The following is a 21,876-nucleotide window of genomic DNA, read 5'->3' on the forward strand; positions in this document are numbered from 1 at the left end:
GATGGGCCACATGATGACTCCCTGGCTAGTGGGGCTGGATGGGCGGACTGCATTCCCACCAGGTCTGGCCGTGACTTCAGTTTCTTTCCCCCTTCCGGAGTCAAGCTGGGAGGCCAGAGGCAGCCCAAGCCCTCACCCACAGCGGATGTTGCTCCAGGGAGAGGTAAACTTCTGTTATGCTTAGCAGGGAGAGATTGGAGTACATTTGCCAGTTTGTTTTTTAATGAATTCGCTGTTGTTTTAGGAAAATAAATATTAATGTTGCCTTGAACTGCTCACCCGACCCGTCCCCCCTACCCCAAACTGTAGCACGATTAGCCAGGCACTGAGGACTCACGCCTGTAATCCTAGAGACTCGGGAGGCTGAGATCTCAAAGTTTAAAACCACCCCGGGCAGCAAAGTTCATGAGGACTCTTATCTCCAATGAAGGAGCAAAATGATGGAAGTGGAGGTATGGCTCAAGTGGTAGAGCACCAACCTGGAGCAAAAGGCTAACTTTTGCAGCCAGGCCTTGAGTGCAGCCCCAGCAGTGGCACTTACAAACACACACACACACACACACACATACACACACAGACACACAGACACACACACACACACACACACACACACACACACACCACCACCACCACCACCACCACCACCACCACCACCAACAACAACAACAACAACAACAACAAACATGGTAGGCTGTTTTACACTGGCTCTCCCTGCTTGTCTATGGCAGGTACATATGCTGAGCCACCAGGAAGCCTGGGCATTTTGCTGGGGAAAGCACACCCTCTCCTCCATTTTCAGCCAAGGCTGCAGGTCATTCAAGAAACTCCCATCATTCTTGGTGGTGGGGGGAGAGGCAGCGCCCGTAGAAGCCACACAGCTCTGCTCTACCATCACGTGGTGAACCATAGCTAATGAGAATGCCCAAAGTGGGAGGAAAAGAAAAAACTGTTCCTCTGCATCATGAACAAAACATTCCCCCTGCTGAGTGAATGTCATTCAATTCATTAATTTTTTTCCCCTGCCTAGTAATTGATTAAACTTCGAATCTGCTAATCAATCTTCCAGCTATTACTGGAAATTAACTGTGTTCAAAGGACGGATCTATTCTCAGTGGAAAGACGGGAGGCTTCTAAGCAGGTCGGTGAGCTCCCCTGGGTCAGTGGGCCCCCACAGCAGCTCACCACACAGACGTGGATGACCAGAACACAGGAGAGGAGGATGTCCCTTTTAGAAGGTGAAGTTCCATTTTTACATCAGGCCACTTAGGAATTTGATTTCCATTCACTGGGATAGTGTCAAAATATTGCCATATAGCTGGTAACTTGTTCCTGTAATCCTAGTCACGCAGGAGGCTGACATGGAGGATCAAAGTTTGAAGCCAGCCCAGACAGGAAAGTTTTCCAGACTTTTATCTCCAATTACCCAGCAAAAATAAAACCCACAGGAAGTGGAGGTGTGGTTCAAGTGGCAGAGCTCCAGCATTGAGGGAAAAAGCTAAAGAAAGCATAGGCCCTGAGTTCAAGCCTCATTACCCCTCCTCACAATGCAGAAAAGAATATTGCTATGTAATGAGTCATTAGTCATACTTGTTCCCATATGCCACTAATTCTGCCACTGAAGGCACCAAAGAGCAGTGTAAGACGAGCTTTAGAACATATTTTTGGATAATTACTTCAATCTCATATTTTCTTTCCCTGACATTACACATGTGGAAGAAACTTAGTAAATACATTTCTATTTTCTTAAACTATTTCTTTGGGTAGAATTTACATTTCATTTGTTTGTTTTTTTTGTACTAGTACTGGGGCTTGAACTGACAGCCTAGCCACTCCACTTCATTCAAAACTTGTGCTCTACTACCTGAGCCACATCTCCACTTCTGGCTTCACTTCTGGCTTTTTTGGTGTCGGGGCCTGGGTGCTGTCCCTCAGCTCTTCAGCTCAAGGCGAGCACTCTACCATTTGAGCCGCAGCACCACTTCCGGTTTTCTGGTGGTTTATTGGAGATAAGAGTCTCATGGACTTTCCTGCCAGGGCTGGCTTTGAACCATGATCCTCAGCTCTCAGTCCTCTGGGTAGCTAGGATTACAGGCATAAGCACCAGCTCCCAGCTCGGAATTCACATTTTGATCTGCTAGCAGATGAGAGTTATAGTTCTCATAGGGCTGCAAAAGATATGGGACATCCTCGTTTTTAAATAGATACAAATATTCATATTTGGGCCTTAATAACTACAGCTTTTCTTTCTCTTCTTACCATATTTCAATGACTAATTTTTCACAAAAGCAGCCTCTGAAATTGTCTCCAAAGGCATTTTAGAAAGAGCTACTAGTGTTGTCATTTTATGCAATGCCAATGGAATGTGACTATCAGCCCCCAGCTAACCCTCTGTGAAGGCTAACTTGCTGCAAGGGCATTATCACAGCAGCCACCGAGGAGCCCTGAGGCAGGCTTTCCTTTGCTCCTACTGAGCTGAGCCAGATGGACTGGAATTTGCTATTCTAGGTCTGTGGTGGTGCTGGGGAGGTAATTCCTGGCTTGCTCATCTGTGGTGTAGACCTAGAGATGCAGATGGTGAGGAAGAAGGAGGAAGAGAAACAGGCTCTTTGGGCTTTTCAGGAGCAATAAACAAATTCACTGAGACAAATGAGACGCTTGAAGCCCCCAGCTGCAAGGGCTCAAGGCCTCAAGTTCTGTGTTCACTCCTTGCCCTGCCATCAGCTATGTCTCCACAGACCTGGACCAGGCCCAGAGTGAACCAGGGTTCTAGACTGCACAAAACATAAACCAGCATGGTGGCTCAGGCTGGCCTTAATTTTTAATTTTCCTGTGTCAGTTAGGTCTGGGCCTATAGGCTGATATACTTGACTCATTTGACTTTTGTTTTTTTTTTGCACATACAAGGCTTTGAACTCAAGGCCTCATACTTGCTCAGTTGGTGTTCTACCACATGACCCACACCTCCAGACTGACTTTTTGTTGGTTATTTTGAAGATGGAGTCTTGTGGACCTTTCTGCTCAGGTTGGCTTCAAACCTTTATCCTCTGGATCTCAGCCTCCTGAGTAGCTAGGAATGTAGGCATATGCTACCAGTGCTTGACTTTGCACCTGCTTCTTGTATTTCATGTTGGAAGCCTTCTCAGGCTTCTTGGAGGCTTTTTATTTCAGCAACCTTGTGAAGATTACACAAATCTTTTCTTTAAGTGTCTGGGCAGCACTGACAATACCACAGCCACACCAACTTCCATTTGTCCAATGCTTCCTACAGCTAAAGCTCCCAGACATTATAAAAGTAGGAGCCACAGCAGCTTCAGTGATCTGCCCAAATCTGCAACTAGGAGCTGGTTTCTGTAGAAATGAGACGTGAACACAGTGCTCTGTTCATGTCTTCAGATTGGTCTCTGAGCTCCTATCCTCTTTTTCTGGGCCTCATTTTTCCCTGCCTGTTCAACGGGAATTCATCTGCCCTTTGTAGGGTTGCTGTGAGGCTCAATTGTGAATGTTTATTTAGATGTATTTATTGAGCTACTCCTATGTGCAGGTACTCTGTGGACACTGAGACACGGGTATAAATAAGACAGCATTCTGACAGTAACAAGCTTGCATTCTACCAGAGGAAGAAGTCCATACACGCCTGGACAATTCTCAGGCATATTATAAAATCTATGATTTCTTTGGGGAGCGGGAGGTGGGGAGGCTGTCAGTACTGAGCCTTGAGCTCAGAACTTAGGCACTGTCCCTGAACTGTTTCCCTCAAGGCTGGTACTCTACCATCTGAGCCACACAACCCCACTTCTGGCTTTTTGGTGGTTAATTGGAGATAAGAGTCTCACAAATTTTTCGGCTCAGGCTGGCTTTGAACCTTGATGGTCAGATCTCAGCCTCCTGAGTAGCTAGGATTACGGGTGTGGATTTTATTTTGGATGTGTACATTTAGTAGGTAATAGCCCATGGGGAGGGGAAGGGCCCTGGCTGCCTGCTGGAACATTCCCTGTGACCTGCATTGGATTCCATGACCTCTTCTTCTTCCCCTGGGATCTTGTTTTTGTTTCCCTTAAAGATCTGATTTCTGATTGTCCAGTATTAACGTTCACTCTCAGGAGCCCATCTGTTTTCCCATCCATCTTGTCTTCCTCCTTCCAATCCTTAGCTTTTACTCTAAATTAAATCAGACTTTTAATCAATCAAGTGCTTCTTACTGCTGAGCCTCCTGTCACTAGTCTCCTGGAAAAAAAAGAAGAGGAAGGGAAAAAAACCCCAAACAACAATAAAAACACAGCATGCTCTTTAAGTGGCTTTTAAATGATCTCTGCTAGGACATGCAGCTATATACCATGGTAGGTTCCACTTACAAACCCCATCACTAGCTGGGGTAGGGTGGTGGTAGCTCACACCTGTGATCCTAGCTACTTTGGAGGCTGAAATCTGAGGATCATGGTTCGAAACCAGTCTGAGAGGATAGTCTGTGGACTCTTATCTCCAATTAACCACCCCCTCTCAAATAAATAAATAAAATTAATTAATTAAATAACAACAAATAAAGCCAGAAGTGGAGCTGTGGCTTAAGTGGTAGTTCATCAGTCATGAGGAAAAGAACCTAAGGATCAGTCAGTGCCCAGGCCCTGAGTTCAAGTATAGACACACACACACACACACACACCAATAAAATCTCTGTACCCTTCTTTCACCTCACTTCCAAGGATCCAAAACCCTGTACTTGGAGGAATGAGAATCTCAGCTTCCCCTGATGTTAGAACAGCAGCCCCATCTAAAGGGTTTTTGAGCCTCTTCCCTCCCTACTCCCATCCCTGCCTGTACTGTTACAGGATGAATTCCCCTTCCAGCTCACTTGGCTGTTGATAGGATAAAGACTTAACTAGTACGTGGTGCTGGTGGCTCATCCTATAATCCTAGCTACTCAGGAGGCTGAGGTCTGAGGATCTCAGTTCAAAGCCAGCCTGGGTAGGAAAGTCCTTGAGACTCTTATTTCCAATAAACCACCAGAAAACCAGAAGTGGCGCTGTGGCTCAAGTGGAAGAGTGCTTGCCTGGAGCTGAAGAGCAGAGGAACAGCGCCCAGAGTTCAAGCCCCACGACCGACCCCCAAAAAAAAAGACTTAGCTAGCTACTGAGATTGACACTCCAGTCTCTCCACAAATGGCAAAATTACAGCTTCTGGTCCCCAACTGTAATTTGTATTCCTGCCCATAGAAACTCACACCCTGTAAATACAGGGAGTCCAGGCACCTTCCTAGTGTGGGCTGCCAGACCCGCACTGCCCACAGGCTTCCTCTTATCCTGAGGCTTTTTTTAATTTCTTTTTTTTTTATTGTGAGAATACTGTACAGAGGAGTTAGAATTACATGGGCAAGATAATGAGTACATTTCTTATCAAGCTTTGTTGCCTCCTCTTTGTTTCCCCTTCCCATCCCTTCCCATACTCCCCTCCACTTTCCCCACCTGATCCTCCCCCCCCCCCACCAAAGTTGTAAAGTTCGTTTTTGACATAACATCTTGTACATCTCATTGTTGCAATGGGTCCACCTGTATCCCTAGTTAAACGATTTGTTTTTGCCCTTCCCCTCCACAAATTATACCAACATCAAATACAGTGAAAGCAGGGGTTATACCGTGGGGGACGGACATACAAAGCAACATAGAAATCATCTTATAAATATGTTAGAAACAATTGCATGAAAGAAAAAAACACTTGAATACTTATCTTGGGGTTCATTCCCCTAACATCAACTTATCTGACCTTTTCTGCTTGACTCAGACATATACTAGTTATTGCAAATAAGGGAAATCATGGGACCTTTGTTTCTTTGGGCTTGGCTTACTTCACTTAATATAATTTTTTCCAAGCCTTTCCATTTCCTAACAAATGGGGCAATGTCATTCTTTCTGAGAGGCATAGAATTCCATTGTGTATATATACCATATTTTTTTGATCCATTCATCTACTGAGGGGCATAATGCTGCAATAAACATAGTCATGCTGGTAGCTTTAGTGTGGTCTTGTTTGTAAACATTTGGGTAAATGCCCAAAAGTGGGATTTCTGGGTCATAGGGGAGCTCTATGTGGAGTCTTTTGAGGAACCTCCATACTGCTTTCCAAAGTGGTTGAACAAGTTTACACTCCCACCAACAATGTAGTTTAAGCTGGCACAATGACTTGAACTCAGGGCCTGGGTGCTATCCCTTTTTTTTTTTTAATTCAAGATTGGTACTCTACCATTTGAGCCACAGCTCTATTTCTGTCTTTCTGCTGGTTAATTGGAGATAAGAGTCTCCTGGATTTTCCTGTTTAAAAACCACCAAAAACTCTTATGAACCAGGAAGGCCTGTTGTTCAGTGGCCACTACAGGACTCAGTAGCCCTCACTGGCCCTGTCTCTAGACAGATACCAAGTAGAAGAAAGTTCTAAGACTGTGGCTATGTTGCGTTTCTCTCCTTTTTTTTCTCCTTTCTTGTTTAAATTTCAAAAACCTTTTACAGGATGAATTCCCCTTCCAGCTCAGTTGGGTGTTGATAGTATAAAGACTTAACTAGTACCCAGTGCTGGTAGCTCATCCTATAATCCTAGCTACCTCAAGGCATCCAGTGTCACTGGGACAAATTAAGATAATATAGATAAAGCTCAAGTTGCTTGTTCCCATGGTTGCTCTCCATATCCACCTTCTCTTCAGCTGCCCCATGGCTTTGAGTAGTTTTGTTTATATCCTCAAAATCCCAACTTCAATTCTTCTCTTTTTTTCTCTCCTCCCTTCTTTCCTTTTCCCCCTCTCCCTCCCTCATTCCCTTCCTCAGTTCCTTCCTTCCTCTGCTCCTTCCTTCTATTTTGTGCCAGTAACTGGGGCTTGAACTCAGGGCCTCACGTTCTTGCTTAACATATTTTTGCTCAAGGCTGGCACTCTACTCCTTGAGTCACATCTCCACTGCACTTCTACCATTTGTTAGTTAATTAGAGATAAGAGTCTCTTGGACTTGTCTTAGCTGGTTTCAAATAACCTCAGATCACAGCCTCCTGAGTAGCCAGGATTACAGGCATGAGTCACTGTGCCCTACAAATTATTTTTATTTCCTTTGTATCTTAAGTTAAAGATATGCCCACACATAATTGAAGGAATCATATAATTCTCTACAAAGGTAACAAGAGACAGCAATTTCTTCTCCCCACCACCACTGAGTCTGCCACTACTTTCAGTTTATCTTAGATGAGTTTTTTTTTTGGTGGGGGAGGAATAGTTACTTCCCAGTAGCATGCTCATGTTATTGATTCTTGATTTAAAGCTTTGGACACTGCTGGAGTCTCCAGCATAGGTGAGCTTGCTTCCTGGGCCTCCTCCCTCCTCCCACCGGCACCTGGCTTCCTGAACCTCCCCAGTAATTTCAGTGGTGCCAGTTGTCACTCTGTTTATGCTCGCACCCTGGGAGGTTTAGTTGCAACCTTTCTCCAAGGTCTCTTTCCCTTTCTCTCATCTCCCTTTCTAGAATTCCTCTATGCAGCTATTGGGCTAGTTCTCTTGTTTTCCTTTCCATTTTTTTTCTTTCTTCTTCCTTGGAGGGTCAAGATTTGGGTCCAACTCTTCGTTTAGGTTTTTCATTTCTGAAATCTCATTTCTGACTTCTAGGGAGTGGTTTTTTGTTTTTTTGTTTTTGCTCTGCTCTGCATTTATAGTCTCCCTCTGAGGAAGTTTTAAGAGAGTTGTGTGTGTGTGTGTGTGTGTGTGTGTGTGTGTGTGTGTGTGTGTGTGTCTGTGTGCCAGTCCTGGGGCTTGAACTCAGGGCCTGAGCACTGTCCTTGAGCTTTTTTGCTCAAGGATGACACTCTACCACTTGAGCCATAGCTCATTTCTGGATTTTTGGTGGTTACTTATTGATGAATCTCACAGATTTTCCTGCCCAGGCTGGTTTAAACCTTGATCCTCAGGTCTCAGTCTCCAGAGTAACTCGGATTACAGACTGAGCCACTGGTGCCTAGTTCTCACTGCTTTTGTGTGTGTGTGTGTGTGTGTGTGTGTGTGTGTGTGTTTTTGCCAGTCCTGGGTCTTGAACTCAGAGCACTGCCCCTGAGCTTCTTTTGCTCAAGACTCAAGCACTTTACCACTTGAGCCACAGGGCCATTTCTGGATTTTTCTGTTTATGTGGTACTGAGGAATTGAACCCAGCGCATCATGCATCCTAGGCCAGCACTATACCACTAAGCCATATTCCCAGCACCTCACTGTTTTTGTTTTTTTTTAACTTTCAGCTGGTGTTCTTGCTCACTGCTCCTCTTTGGCCCTTACATACAGAGAACTGTCTGCTCCCACCATTTCCTGGGCCTCTGGGTAGTTTGGCTTTGCAAGCTAGACAACTTCTGTGCACTCCCCAGTGATGGCTGGGAACTCAATGGGCTGAGGTCAGCCAAATGGATCACAGGCTCTCTCCCCTCTCCTCGGCATCCAGAAGGCTGCCTCCCTCCCTCCCTCAGCTTCTTCCACACTAGATGTGTTTACAGTTTCAGAAACATCTCTTCAGTGCTTTTTCATGGAAGAGCCAATGTGATTTTGAAAAAAAATCTGTCTACCTAAACTAGCAGTTTGTATATGATACATTTGACTATGTGAATAGATTTTCTCTTTTACACACACATGCACACACATATACACATATTCCCTGGATATCATTTGGATATTAGTTGCTGTCTCTTTTCCTTTTGCAATACTGTCAGTGATCATGCCTCGTATGTGTGTGTGTGTGTGTGTGTGTGTGTGTGTGTGTGTGTGTGTGTGTGTGTACGAGGGCTTGAACTCAGAGCCTGGGTATGTCCTTAGCTTTCCCCCCCAAGGCTGATGCTCTACCATTTGAGCCACAGCTCTACTTCTGGCTTTTCAGTGGCTCCTTGGAGATAGAGCCTCACAGACTTTCCTTTCCAGGTTGGCTTCAAGCCATGATCCTCAGATCTCAGTCCCCTGAATAGCTAGTATTACAGGCATAAGTCATAGGTGCCAGGCTAGGATCCCCCACCCCTCCTTTTTCTTTTGAAGAAAGGTGCATGCTTTGAGGGAGTAGTGGAATAGAGGGATGAGAATGTAGCTTGGTGGTAGAATGCTTGCCTAGCATATAGGAAACAAAATAAAACACAAAAACAACCTGGAGAGAGACAGATAGACAGAGACAGACACAGAGACAGAGAAGAGGGAGGGGAAGGCAGAGAGAGTGAGTGAGTGAGCAAGCGCGTGATAGAGTATCACTGTTCCTGGTGTGTTTTTGAAGCCATGTTCCCGTTCTGAAGCGGGTTGCTCTCCATACTATGGAGCCATGCGATCACATTCTCCTCTAGTCATTACAAGCTTGGATCCAACTTTATTTGCTGTTGTTGCTTAGACTTTCTGCTCACATTGGCTAGTCTATTTGCTTTTCAATTTTTTGTTGATGTTTCCTTTTTTTTCTTTTGGACTCAATCTTCTACTTTCTAAGGGGGATATTAGTGTGGTCATGTTTATCATGACAGCTGAAATGTGATCTGCTCTTGCTTTGTTATTGCTTCTTTTCTTGGAGGTGTGTGTGTGTCTATGTGTGTATGGGAGAGAGAGAGAGATAGAGGGAGAGGAAGAGGGAGAGGGAGAGGGAGAGGAAGAAGGAGAAGGAGAAGGAGAGGGAGAGGGAGAGAAAGAATGTTCTGGGCCTTGAACTCAGGACTTCATGCTCTCCCTTAGCTTTTTCCAACCCTCTACCACTTGAGCCACAGCTCTACTTCTGGCCTTTTCTTTTTCTTTAGTAGCTTTCACTGGAGATAAGAGTTAAGAGTCTCACAGACTTTCCTGCCCAGGCTGGCTTTGAACCACAATCCTCAGATCTCAGCCTCCTGAGTAGCTAGGATTACTGGGGCCCAATTTACTGCTCATTTTCTACTTTCCCTTCTTGTTTTTTTTTCCTTTCTCCCTATTTGTTTTTCTCCATTATGTTGAGTTGATTAGATTTAATTTGTTACATTTTTCTTTTCCTGTCTTACATTTTGGAAATTATATGTTCCAGTTCTATTTGGTTCCATTTCTATTCAAAACCAAGACACACACACACACACACACACACACACACACACACACACACACACACACACACACACACACACACACACACACACACACACACACACACACACACACACACACACACACACACACACACACACACACACACACACACACACACACACACACACACCCCTGAGGCTGCTGGATAAGGCCTAGGAGGCAGGGGACTTTTCATGACTTGAGGAAACGTTTTGAACCTTCGAACAGGAGCTGGAACCACGCAGCAGGGGAAATCTGGACTCTTTCATTTGTGAGCCTTCAGGGCCAGGTCAGGGAGAGGCAGAGGGAGGAAGGCAGCTTTAGGTTCCGTTGTCAAAAACCTCTGCCTCTCTGTACTCTGTGCGTAGCTGACCCTCCATGACTTCAGAGCTTGGGCCACATCACAAGTGGCTGGACAGAAGTTCCCTTCCTGACATCTGACAGGAGGTGCTGGCATGCTGGCACTGGGAATGGTGAACAGGGTATATTCTTCCAGGAACCAGAGATTTAGAATTTGTTAATTACATGTCGTTAAGGCAATGAAATAAAAATGTGTGAGTTATTGTGCCAGCCCTTTTAGGATCATATTGTAGAAGAGAAGTGATCAAACAAAACCCAGAGCTGCCTTGAAATTGGGAACCTGGCAATGCAGGCCTATGAGAGAGCCAGGTTTTGTTGGGAGTGGAGGAATGATTAAATCCCATGTGGCTTTGTGAGTGTCATTTGTGTCCAAAGAAGGCACAAGAAAGGGTCCTAGACAGCTGCTGCACATGCTGGGAGAGGTTGGCTCTTTTTTTTTTTTTTTTTGTCGGTCATGGGGCTTGAGCTCTGTGTTTGGGCACTATCCCTCAGCTCTTTAGCGCAAGGCTAGGGCTCTACTGCTTGAGCTACAGTGTCACTTCCAGTTTTCTAGTGGTTAATTGGAGATAAGAGTCTCATGGACTTTCCTTCCCTGGGCTAGCTCTAAACCATGATCCTCAGATCTCAGCCGCCTCAGTAGCTAGGATGACAGGTGTGAGCCACCGGCACCTGGCTAGGCTGACTCCTTTTACAGCTCCACCTTCTGCTCTGGAGAGCCCTGAGCTGGCCTAGGTAGTAAGTCTCAGGGTTGCTTTAACATCAACACTCAGCCTCCCCCAGCATCGCAATTCTGGACTCCCAGAAGGCAATGCTACAGGCTGGACCAGGCGGTGACTGTCCACAGGAAACACAGGCTCAGTGCTGTTTTGTCATTTTGGTACCAGTACTGGGGCTTGATCTCACTTGGCTTTTTCTCTCAGGCCTGGCACTCTACCACTTGAACCACAACTCTACTTCTGGGTCTTTTTTTTGGATCTGGTCATGGGGCCTGAACTCTGGGCCTGGGCGCTGTCCCTCAGCTCTTTAGCTCAAGGCTAGTGCTCTACCACTTGAGCCACAGGGCTACTTCTAGGTTTTTCTGCTTATGTGGTGCTGAGGAATCCAACCCTGGGCCTCAAGCATGCAAGGCAAGCACTCTACCACTGAGCCACCTTCCCAGCCAGTACTTCTGGGTCTTTACTGGTTAAGTGGAGATAAGAGTCATGACCTCTTTTGTACTGGCTGGCACTAAACCATGATCCTCAGATCTCAACCTCCTGAGTAGCTAAGATGACAGGCATGAGCCACTAATATCCAGCTACAGCATGTTTTGAAAGGCTGGACATCCTAGAAATTTAGATCAAGGTCATCAGAGTTCCTGGTCACTAATAAGAAAGCCAAGACACAGTTGCATGGCTCAGGAGGCTGGAAGAACAGCACTGAGGAGCCAAATACCTGGTGCTTGGCTTGGGAATCAGGCTCAAGGGCATAGCAGGGTGGGAGAAAGAGGAAGGCAGGGTAGAGGGTACATGAGCTAGGATTTTACAATCCACCATGCTAAAATGTTCCCTTAGTTATGCATTTGTTATATTATTTAATTCCTGGTGTATCCATGTGATACACTTAATATCATCTCATTTTATAAATAAAACCCAAAGTTAGAAAACAACAACCCCCCCCCACTCCCACCCCAAGCCATATAGCTAGCATGCTAGATCTAACTCAGATCTGATTCCAGGGTCCCTGTCGATTCTACTTCACTTTTCTGTGGGCTATTTTCCTTCTTTATATATTTATAAACCAAAGAGACTGGATAAGATCAGGCTCTCTTAATCTTGCTCAGAGTCACCTTCATCTTGTTTCCAATTTCAGTTTAGTTACGCCTTTAGGAATTATATCTTACTCCTTATTCATGTGAATTCTTACTCCTTATTATGTGAAGCTTTCCCTAATGCAGCTTCATTTCTTATTAATTAATTATATATATTGATTTCTGTAAAGTAAATGTAAAGTTTACCAGACTGATTCTTTCCATGTATAGTTTAGTTCAGTGGCAGTAAGTTCATCTGCATTGCTCTGCAACACTTCTTGTTTGTAATGCAGATGTAGTTTAGAAAGGCAGGCCTGCTGGTGGCTCAGGCCTGTAATCCTAGCTACTCAGGAGGCTGAGATTCTGAGGACTGGAATTCAAAACCAGCTCTGGCAGAAAAGTCCATGAGACTCTGTTTTACAGTAAGTCACGACCACCCCCAAAACCAAAAAGCCAAAGTGGAACTGTGGCTCAAGTGGTACAGTGGCACAAAAAAAAGAAAAAAAAAAGAATGAGACAGGCCTGTAATCCTAGCTACTCAGGAGGCTGAGGATCAGAGCCCAAAACCAATCTGTACAAACAAATCTGAGAGACTCCTATTTCCTATTAAACAGCAGCAAAAAGCCAAAAGTAGAGGTGTGGCTCAAGTAGTAGAACACCAGCTGCTCAGAGCTCAAGGATCTGAGTTCAAGCTCCAGTCCAGTACAAAAAATGTTTTTTAAAGAATGCAACCTGGGAAGTGGCGCTGTGGCTCAAGTGGTACAGCGCTTGCCTTAAGCTGAAGAGCTAAAAAAAAAAAAAAAAAAAAAGAAAAAAAAAGCCAAACCTTGGTGGCTCACGTCTGTAATCCTAGCTACTCAGGAGTCTGAGAATGGCGGTTCAAAGCCAGCCTGGGCAGGAAAGTCCGTGAGGGAGGGAAGAAGAATACAACCTGGTTCTGAGGAGCCTGAAGAGAAGGTGTGCCCTTTCCTCATCCTGGGCTAGTTTACCCTCCCTGCAGCTCCTGTGTTATGACCATGGGATACAGAGGCATCCAGGGGACAAGGACATTCAAGTCTTACCTGGGGCTTAGCCTCATCTTTGTCCTTGTAGTAGAAGAGGTGATCCCCACGCAACACAAACCAGCGCTGCTGCCAGTTCTTCATGATGCTTCTCTGTTTCCGCAGCCAGCCTGCCTTCAGCACAGGGCTGGGCTGCAATGGCCGCCCAGGACTTCGGCTCTGGTCTCCCATCACCAGGCTCTTGGAGCGGGCTGGAAGCCAAGAGTACACACGTTGAGCATGGAGCCTGGCATGCCAGTGACCAGCCCTGACCCCATCCTGGAACCAAGGCCTTAGAGCCTAGGCTGGCAGGACTGCCTTTGAGGGTCCCCAAGGTGTCAGCTGTAGCATCTCAGTAGTAGCAGCCCAAGCCTCTTGAGCTACTCACCAGATTAGCTTCTGCTCTAGCATCCTAGATGCTCCATTCTCCTAGGCATATTCATCCATGCAGATTTCCAACCACTGACTCATGCACTTATTCTTTGTTGTTGTTGATTGGTTTTTGTGCTGGTCCTGAGGCTTGAACTCAGGGCTCAGGCACTGTCCCTTAGCTTTCGTGGTCAAGGTTAACACTCTACTTCTTGAGCTACAGCTCCACTTCAGGCTTTTTGTTTGTTAACTGGAGATAAAGAGTTTCACGGACATTCCTGACCTGGATGGCTTTGAACTATGATCCTCAGATCTCAGCCTCCTAAGTGGCTAGATGGGAGTCACCAGCACCTGGCCCATTCACTAAAAGTTTTTTTTTTGTTAGTATACATTAAGAGACTATGATGTGTGCTCCAGCTACTGAAGATAAAATGATGGAATTTAAAAAAAGCCACTGGTACCAGGTGCCAGTGTCTCACGTCTGTAATCCTTAGCTACTCAGGAGGCTGAGATCTGAGGATTGGGATTCAAAGCCAGCAGGAAAGTCTGTGAGACTCTTATCTCCAATTAACCTCCAGACCGAAAGTGGCACTGTGGCTCAAGTGGTAGAGTGCTTGTCTTGAGCTAAAGAGCTCAGGGACAGTGCCTAGGCTCAGAGTTCAAGCCCCATGACCGACAAAAAAAAAAAAAAAAAGAAAAAGAAAAAAGAAAAAGCCACTGATGGCTCAGGCCTGTAATTCTAGTTACTCAGGAAGCTGAGATCTGAGGATCGTGGTTCAAAGCCAGCCCAGCAGGAAAATCCATGGGATCCTTATCTCCAATTAACCATACTCACACACAAAAGAAGCTGTAAGTGAAGGTATGATTCAAGTGGTAGAGCACCAACCTTAAGTGAAAAATGTTTAAGGACAGTTCAACTCCCAGTATTGGCACAATAAATACATAGATGGATAGGTAGATAGATAGACAGACAAACAGGCATACAGGCAGGCAGACAGACAGGCAAACAGATAAGCAGATAGAATCTGGCCACTTCTGGAGCTCATAGCAGTGTTTCTGTTCCTCAGGCCCAGAGGGTCTGGCTCCATCCAAATCCTTCTTCTAGTTCCTTCCTCTGAAGGTTTTAACTCTAAGCACCAGTGCCCAGACCACCCCTCCACCAAGCCCACTCTGCTGCTTTCCTGGGAGCATCCTGGGCCAACTGGTTCAGCAATTGGTGGCGATGTGATGGGGCTCCTTGGCCTATCTCTGAGCCTTCTGAGTTGCCTCCAGCCCTGCTGGTCCCTCTTCCCTCCCTTGACATCACTGCCCAGTAGTCAGCAGGGAGAGAGCACTGCCCTTCACAGCGAGGACTGAGTTCTGCCTCCCTCCAACCCCACCCTTCTCTACTTGCCCCCATTTCTCTCTCTTCTGTCTCTCAGGAAGTTTCTTTTTTGTTGTTGTTAGTCATGGGGCCTGAACTCTGGGCCTGGGCGCTGTCCCTGAGCTCTTCAGCTCAAGGCTAGCACTCTACCACTTGAGCCACAGTGCCACTTCTGGCTTTTTCTATTTATGTGGTGCTGAGGAATTGAACCCAGGGCTTCATGCATGCGAGGCTAGCACTCTACCACTGAGCCACCTTCCCAACCCCATCAGGAAGTTTCTTTCCTCTCCTTGACCAGCAGTGGACACCAGGAGGTGTCCTGAGCCCAAATGTAACCACACTTGCAGTTCTTAGAGCATACATCCAAGTCTCTAATTGAAACACAGGTCCCTGGGACCTGTGACTTTGATGCTGTGACTAATTTCTCTTGTGTGTGCCTGCATGCATGCACATGCACCTCCCATTGTACTAGTGACCACAGTTCCCTAAGCCTCGCTTGTCTTCCGCCCACCCTGGCTCACCAGCCTGGACTTTGCTTCCATTCCTCTCCCATTTAATCTGTGACTTTGGCTGCATGGTGAGCTCCTACTCAAGATCTAACTCAAAAGACTACTTCCACCTTGGAACCTTACTCCTGCATCATCCCCAGATGATTGTTCCCTTCCCTACCAGGACACATGGAACTGTGGCTAGCAATCATTTGTTTGCTTACTTATGTATTTACTTGTTGCCTGTACTAGGGCTTGAACTTAGGGCCTAAGTGCTGTTCCTGACCTCCTTTGGTTCAAAGCTAATGCTCTACCACTTGAACCACAGTGCCATTTCTGGCTTTTTCTTTGATTAATTGGAGATAAGAGTCTCTTGGACTTTCCTGCCCCAGCTGGCAACCAACGGCAATCCTCAGATCTCAGCCCCCTGAGTAGCAGCCTGGATTACAGGTGTGAGTGACTGGAGCCCAGCTGAGCAGTCCTTTAATAGTTGCCTTTCTATACCTCTAGACTAAGGAGTAGGATGGGAGGAAATGGTATCTCATCCAGTTCTACATGAGTGTGGCTGGAAATGGATATGTCACCGTGGTCAAATATCAAAGGACACTTCACAGTCCCCTTATCATCATCTGAACCTCACATTTAATGTAATGTGACATTCAGCTGTTACCTGAGGACATCCTGTTACCTGAGGGCTGGAATATAATTGTGTGTGTGTGTGTGTGTGTGTGTGTGTGCGCGCGCGCGCGCGCGCGTGCATATGCACGCATGCGTGCACGCTCACGTGCATGTGTGTGTGCTGCTCCTGGGGCTGGAACTCAGGGCCTGGGTGTTGTCCTGAGATTATTTTTGCTCAAGACTAGCACTCTACCACTTGAGGTATGAGCTATTGGTACCTGGCTATGGTCTCCATACTGATGGACAGAGAATCAGCACACTCTCCCCTCAATCCTAATGACCCTCTACTCTCCTACCTGCAGATCCATGTACTTGCCATGATACCTAAAGACCTTTCATTACTAAGCATTTCTATTCTTCCAGTGTTAGCTATACAATGAAGAAATCAATGGAGCCTAGTTGAAGAATTTCAAGCTTTGGACATAGGTTTGGATTCGAATCACTATCAGTTGTGTGCCTCTGTTTGCAGAATGACAAATGGCCCAAGAAGATGACGAGTATACTCCCCCTGCAGATCAGGGGGAGAAAGGAAGAGATAAGGGGGAGAAGGAAGGCAGCCAGGCCCAGCAGAATGCTTGGGGGTGGGGGGTGCCTCAGATCCTGGTTACCATGGTGATAATGGTTATGCAAATAAAGGGGTGGACACCTCCAGGCCAAATTCAGGCAGCACTTAGTGTGCTCAGAAAGGTGGATCTTCCAATGGCTATTTGCTGATTGGGTGACTTTACACATTCCCTTCAAAAAACGGATGCAGCTGTATTCTATCATACCATCATACTTGTGCAAGGCTGGCTCCCTAACCAACATTGAATAAATAATATACCTGGAGAGTTCCCACTTCATAACTGAGTAGGAAAACAACAGACACTGGCTCAGCTCGCCTTGTTTCTGGATTGCTCAGCAGGTGAGTTAATCGGGCTCTATCACCAGTATGGAACATCTGCTCACTGTCTTTGCCCTTCTAGCGGATCCTTCCCTGGGAGGAGCAGCTGGCGTCCTAAAGGTCCACAGCAGACTCAGCCACTTCCTCTCCCTGTAGGAACCTCACCTTTCCCTGGGAGAGAGCTGCTAGGCTCCCAGCAACCTGGTCCAGCATCCCTGCCTTGCTTGCTCAGCCACATTGCCAGAAGAAATGTCTGTCTGGGGCTGAGCCAGAATGCTGATGAAGCAGGTAGAGCACTGTCTGATGGGACCCCAGGACAGCAGGCTGCAAGAAGGGCCCTTATGTTCCCAGAGCTTCCCCCTCACCTGACCTTACAACTCTTCTCCTTTCTCCAGCTGGTCAGGGTCAAGAGCAGGGCTAGAATGGATAGATACTAGCTATGTCAGACTCAAGGAGTATGGACAAGATGTCCATAATAAGAGAGTAAACATATACACCCAACAGTCTGCTACAGTCTGACAGAGGCCGAAAGGAGAGAGAGAAGATAGGGTAGCCCTTTGGTGACTGAGTTTTGTTCTCTGGACCTCCATTTGCTTATCTCTAAGATTCCTTCAATGGGTTAAGAATCAGCAGTAAAGGCCTAGCACTAGTGGCTCACGCCTGTAATAATCCTGCCTATTCAGGAGGCTGAGATCTGAGAACCTGGGTTTGAAGCCAGCCCTGGCAGGAAAGTCCATGAGACTCTTATATCCAATTAACCACCAAAAAGCTAAAAGTAGACCTATGGCTCAAATGGTAGAGCATTAGTCTTGAGTAAAAAAGCTAAGGGTCAGTGTCCAGGTCCTGAGTTTGAGCCCCAGTACTAGCATAAACAAACAAAAAAGCAACAACAAAAACAAATAGAATCAATAGTCAAACGAAGTTATCAGTGCTTGGGATTTTGTTTGATGCAATTGCTTGAGATTTCTAACTGGAGCCCAGTTTCCAGGTGCTGTTGGTGTGGATGGACAAGCTCAGGACTCCACTGACTATTCTGAACTTTCTCCTCAGAGGACCTGAAAAAAATCACTTAGGATATCTGTCCCTCCACAGATTTTTGCACAGATTCCCCCCTCCCGCACCCCTGCCAGAGGGGGGGTGTTCGCGCACTAGGGACTAAAGTCATGCAATATTTTAAGGCCATGTTCGTAATTCTATTTCTCATCTTCTGTTACAACAGAGCCTGGAGCTGGCTCATTCTAGTATGAATGCACCTGCTTTCCCTTTCCTACCCAACAGCATCCTGGGTAAGGCAGCTCATAGCAGGAGCTCAATAAAATCTCATGGACCCATAAGTGTGGTTGGACTCTGCTGCAAGCCACTAAACAGCGTCTGTGGAGGTGTCCTACGTCCACCCCAGGAAGGCTCTGGGGGAAAGCTGGACAATGGGTGACTGTGTGGGTGACTGGGTGGACTGGTCCATAGTTCCCATAACATAGTGACACAAGAAAAGAAGGTTATCTTCATCCTTGGACATCAGCCCTCTGAGAGAAGAGAGTGAGGAGCCATAATCCCCCAGGGGGAGGAGAGGGTAGCCCCAGCTCTCCACAGTCTACCAGAAGAGTTTCTTCCTGCACAACCCACTTAGATGCCAAACCAGCACAGGTTTCTCCTCAAATGATCGATCACCCAGATATTATTTATCAGGCAGACTAAGCTTCTTCTCCAAAGGAAAATAGTCATTGCTATGATTTATTAATAACCACAGTTCCTGTCCTCAGCACTTCCTTTAATCAATTTATTTGGTTCTTCTGTAAATATTTAAATCAGGCCTCAAGTTAAGCAGCTCTGACATGCTAAGACTTCAGACTGATTGGGATTTGCAGAAAGGCCCTGGGAACAAGACTGGGACAAGCCAGTGATCAGGAAGTTAGTGACCTTTGCCTTCTTTAAAGTTGGGGTTGTTTTGCTCATAAGCACATCATCCATCCATCCATCCATTCATCCATCCCAAACCAGCAGTTTCTTCAAATACAGTGCAGTATCCTGAGCTGATAGTCCCTTGAGGACCTTTGGCCTGGCAGGAGAAATAAATCACAAACAACAACTACACAGGGAAGAGCCACAAGCCATACGAGGCAGGCAAAGAGAAGGATGCTGAAATGAAGGTGAAGACCTCTCAGTTGCTGTTCTCTTCAGAGCTACCAGGGGGAGAACACAAAGGGTCCAGGCCCCGAAGGATGATGGGCATGTAGGGTGACTCATGAGGGTCAGGTGGGGCTCAGGTCATTAGGGAGAAAGGAACAGGATGGCATTTGCTATCTGGTGGCTTGTGTTAGCACATGTAGCAGGAGGGTGGGGTCATTTCCTCTTGCTGGCAAGTGTGTGTTGATGGGTGGCCCCCAGAATACCTGGGCTCCTGCCTCTCCTTACCCAGTCCTCATCCATCTCCTGCCTTTGGAGGTTTTGACCTTTTCTGAATTTGTGCTGAGCAAATCCAATAGCCTGGTCTCAGCCTCTGGGATCTCTTGGTGACTCAGACATTGGTAGTCAATCCTCCTCTCCTTTTTTTGTTTTGTCAGGCTTGAACTCTAGGCCTGAGCATTGTTCTTCAGCTCTTCAGTTCAAGGCAAGTACTCTACCACTTGAGCTACAGCACCACTTCCAGTTTTCAGAGTGTTTATTGGAGATAAGAGTCTCACGGACTTTCCTGCCTGGGCTGGCTTTGAACCACAATCCTCAGATCTCAGCCTCCTGAGTAGCTAGGATTACAGGCATGAGCCACCAGCACTGGGCCTCCTCTCCTTCTTTTCTTCCTACCTCCACCCTGCAGGGTCTAACTGCTCACTCTTCCATGCAGCTCACCTGCTTCTGGCTTCGAATATCCCCCACCCCTCCCTTTCCCACCCATCAGGAATCCAAGTCCTCATTTCTACCAGATCTTTGGGGCTTGAACTCAGGACTTCATGATGATCTCAGTTGGATTTTGCTCCCAAGGCTGGTGATCTACTACTTGAGACAAACCTCTATTCTAGTTTTTTTTTTTGTTTGTTTTGCTGCTTAACTGGAGATTAGAGTCTTACAGACTTTTTCTGCCCAGATTGGCTTTCAAATTGTGATCCTCAGATCTCAGTCTGCTGGTCTGTTAAAATTAGGCATGAGCCACCAGTGCCCAGACAAACCTTTTATTTTATTATTACTTTTTAAAAATCTAGAGCTCTAGAGTTGCTGCAGTAAATGCCTCCTTTTTGAGCCCTACATTCAAGTGGCTTCCAAACTGGAAGGCTATCTGTACCATTCTCCCCATCCCCCCCACTTTCTGAATCAGTTCTAATGAACCAGCCTTGTGTAAGACTTCCTACTCTCCATCACATTCTCCTAAATAGCCATGCAGCCACCAAGGAGAGGCCTTGCATGCGTCTACCAGTTACCACTGACTACTGGCATTTGTGTTTGTCCACGTGCAAGCTGAGGCTTGCAGAAGCCACGCTGCTAGCAGGTGTCAAAGCCTGGTTTAGGGGTCTGCATCTGCCAAAGTTCAGAGCCCTGGCACTAATCCTCTCATGGAACTGGATTGCCATGGTTTCTAAACACAGGTCTAATAACCAAGTCCTAGCCATGCACACACCTTCAATCCTAGCTATTCAGGAGACTGAGATCTGAGGATAGAGGTTCAAGCCAACCAGGGCAGAAAGTCAGGGAGACTGTTATCTACAATTAACCACCCCAAAAATGGGAAGTGGAACTGTGGCTCAAAGTGGAAGAGTGTAAACCTTGAGCAAAAAAGCCCAGGTTACACTGGGAGCCCATGGCTCACGCCTGTAATCCTAGCTACTCAAGAGGCTGAGATCTTAGGATCACAGTTCAAAGCCAGCTGGGGCAGGAAAGTCCATGAAACTCTTATCCCCAGTTAACCACCTGAAAACCTGAACTATTGCTGTGGCTCAAGTGGTAGGGTACTTGCCTTGAGCTGAAGAGCTCAGGGACAGTGCTCAGGCCCAGAGTTCAAGCCCCATGACCCTCCCTACCCCCCCCCCCCAAAACCCTCAGGTACAGGGCCCAGGCCCTGAGTTCAAGCCCTACAACTAATACTAATAATAATAATCGAACTCCTGTTCCAGAACATAGCTATGATATTTATTTGTTTGTACAAGTATATTCTGGTCCCAGGGCTTGAACTCAGGGCCTGGGCATTGTTTCTTTGATTTTTTGCTCAAGGCTAGTGTTCCACCACTTGTGCCACAGCTCTACTTTCAGTGTTTTGGTGGTTAATCTGATATGAGTCCCATGGACTTTCCTGCTCTGAGCTGGCTTCAAACCTCAATCTTCAGATCTCAACCTATTGAATAGCAAGGATTATAGGCGTGAGCCATGGTGCCTGGCTCCAGTTCCTCAAGAAGGGGCTGGATCAAGCTGCTCCCTGCACAAGGCCTACGGGACTCTCCACTCAGCGGTCTCAGGAAAATTCAAGCCATCTTTATGCCACGAGGGTCTCAGGCCCCTGGCCATACAACTGATTATCCCTCTCTGAACTCTTTCTTGTCCTGGCCACACTAGCCTCTGCTGCGCATGTCCAAACCTGTGTCCAGCTCTGGGTCTTCTGTGCCTTCCCCTGCCTCCTCTCAGCCCCATCATTCCCTTCAAATGCCAGTCCCCAGCCATGCCTCTTCTCCATGGGTCAGCACTTTGAAAGATGGATCTGCACCTCTGCGATCTCTCTCTTCCTGGTTCACTTCACATTTACAGTGGTAAATGTGGAGCTGGTTCTAGGACCCCCAAATCCACAGATGCCAAAGTCTCATATAAAACACTACAGTCTCTGCTGCATATAACCTGTGAGAATTGTCCTATACATTTACATTGGCTC

The 21,876-nt window shown here is 46.5% G+C and overlaps 1 protein-coding gene across 1 annotated transcript in view; it reads right to left on the reverse strand.

The window, feature by feature from the left end:
• Positions 1-21,876, reverse strand: part of Arhgap22 (Rho GTPase activating protein 22) — a 155,744-nt gene that overhangs the window by 89,661 nt on the left and 44,207 nt on the right. The window contains exon 3 of the mRNA XM_070020405.1: positions 13,271-13,461. Within this exon, the coding sequence (XP_069876506.1) occupies positions 13,271-13,461 (191 nt within the window). The remainder of the gene's footprint in view (positions 1-13,270; positions 13,462-21,876) is intronic.

This window comes from Dipodomys merriami, unplaced genomic scaffold (assembly GCF_024711535.1).
Source record: "Dipodomys merriami isolate MVZ:Mamm:240054 unplaced genomic scaffold, mDipMer1.0.p SCAF_14, whole genome shotgun sequence".
NCBI classification, from domain to species: domain Eukaryota; kingdom Metazoa; phylum Chordata; class Mammalia; order Rodentia; family Heteromyidae; genus Dipodomys; species Dipodomys merriami.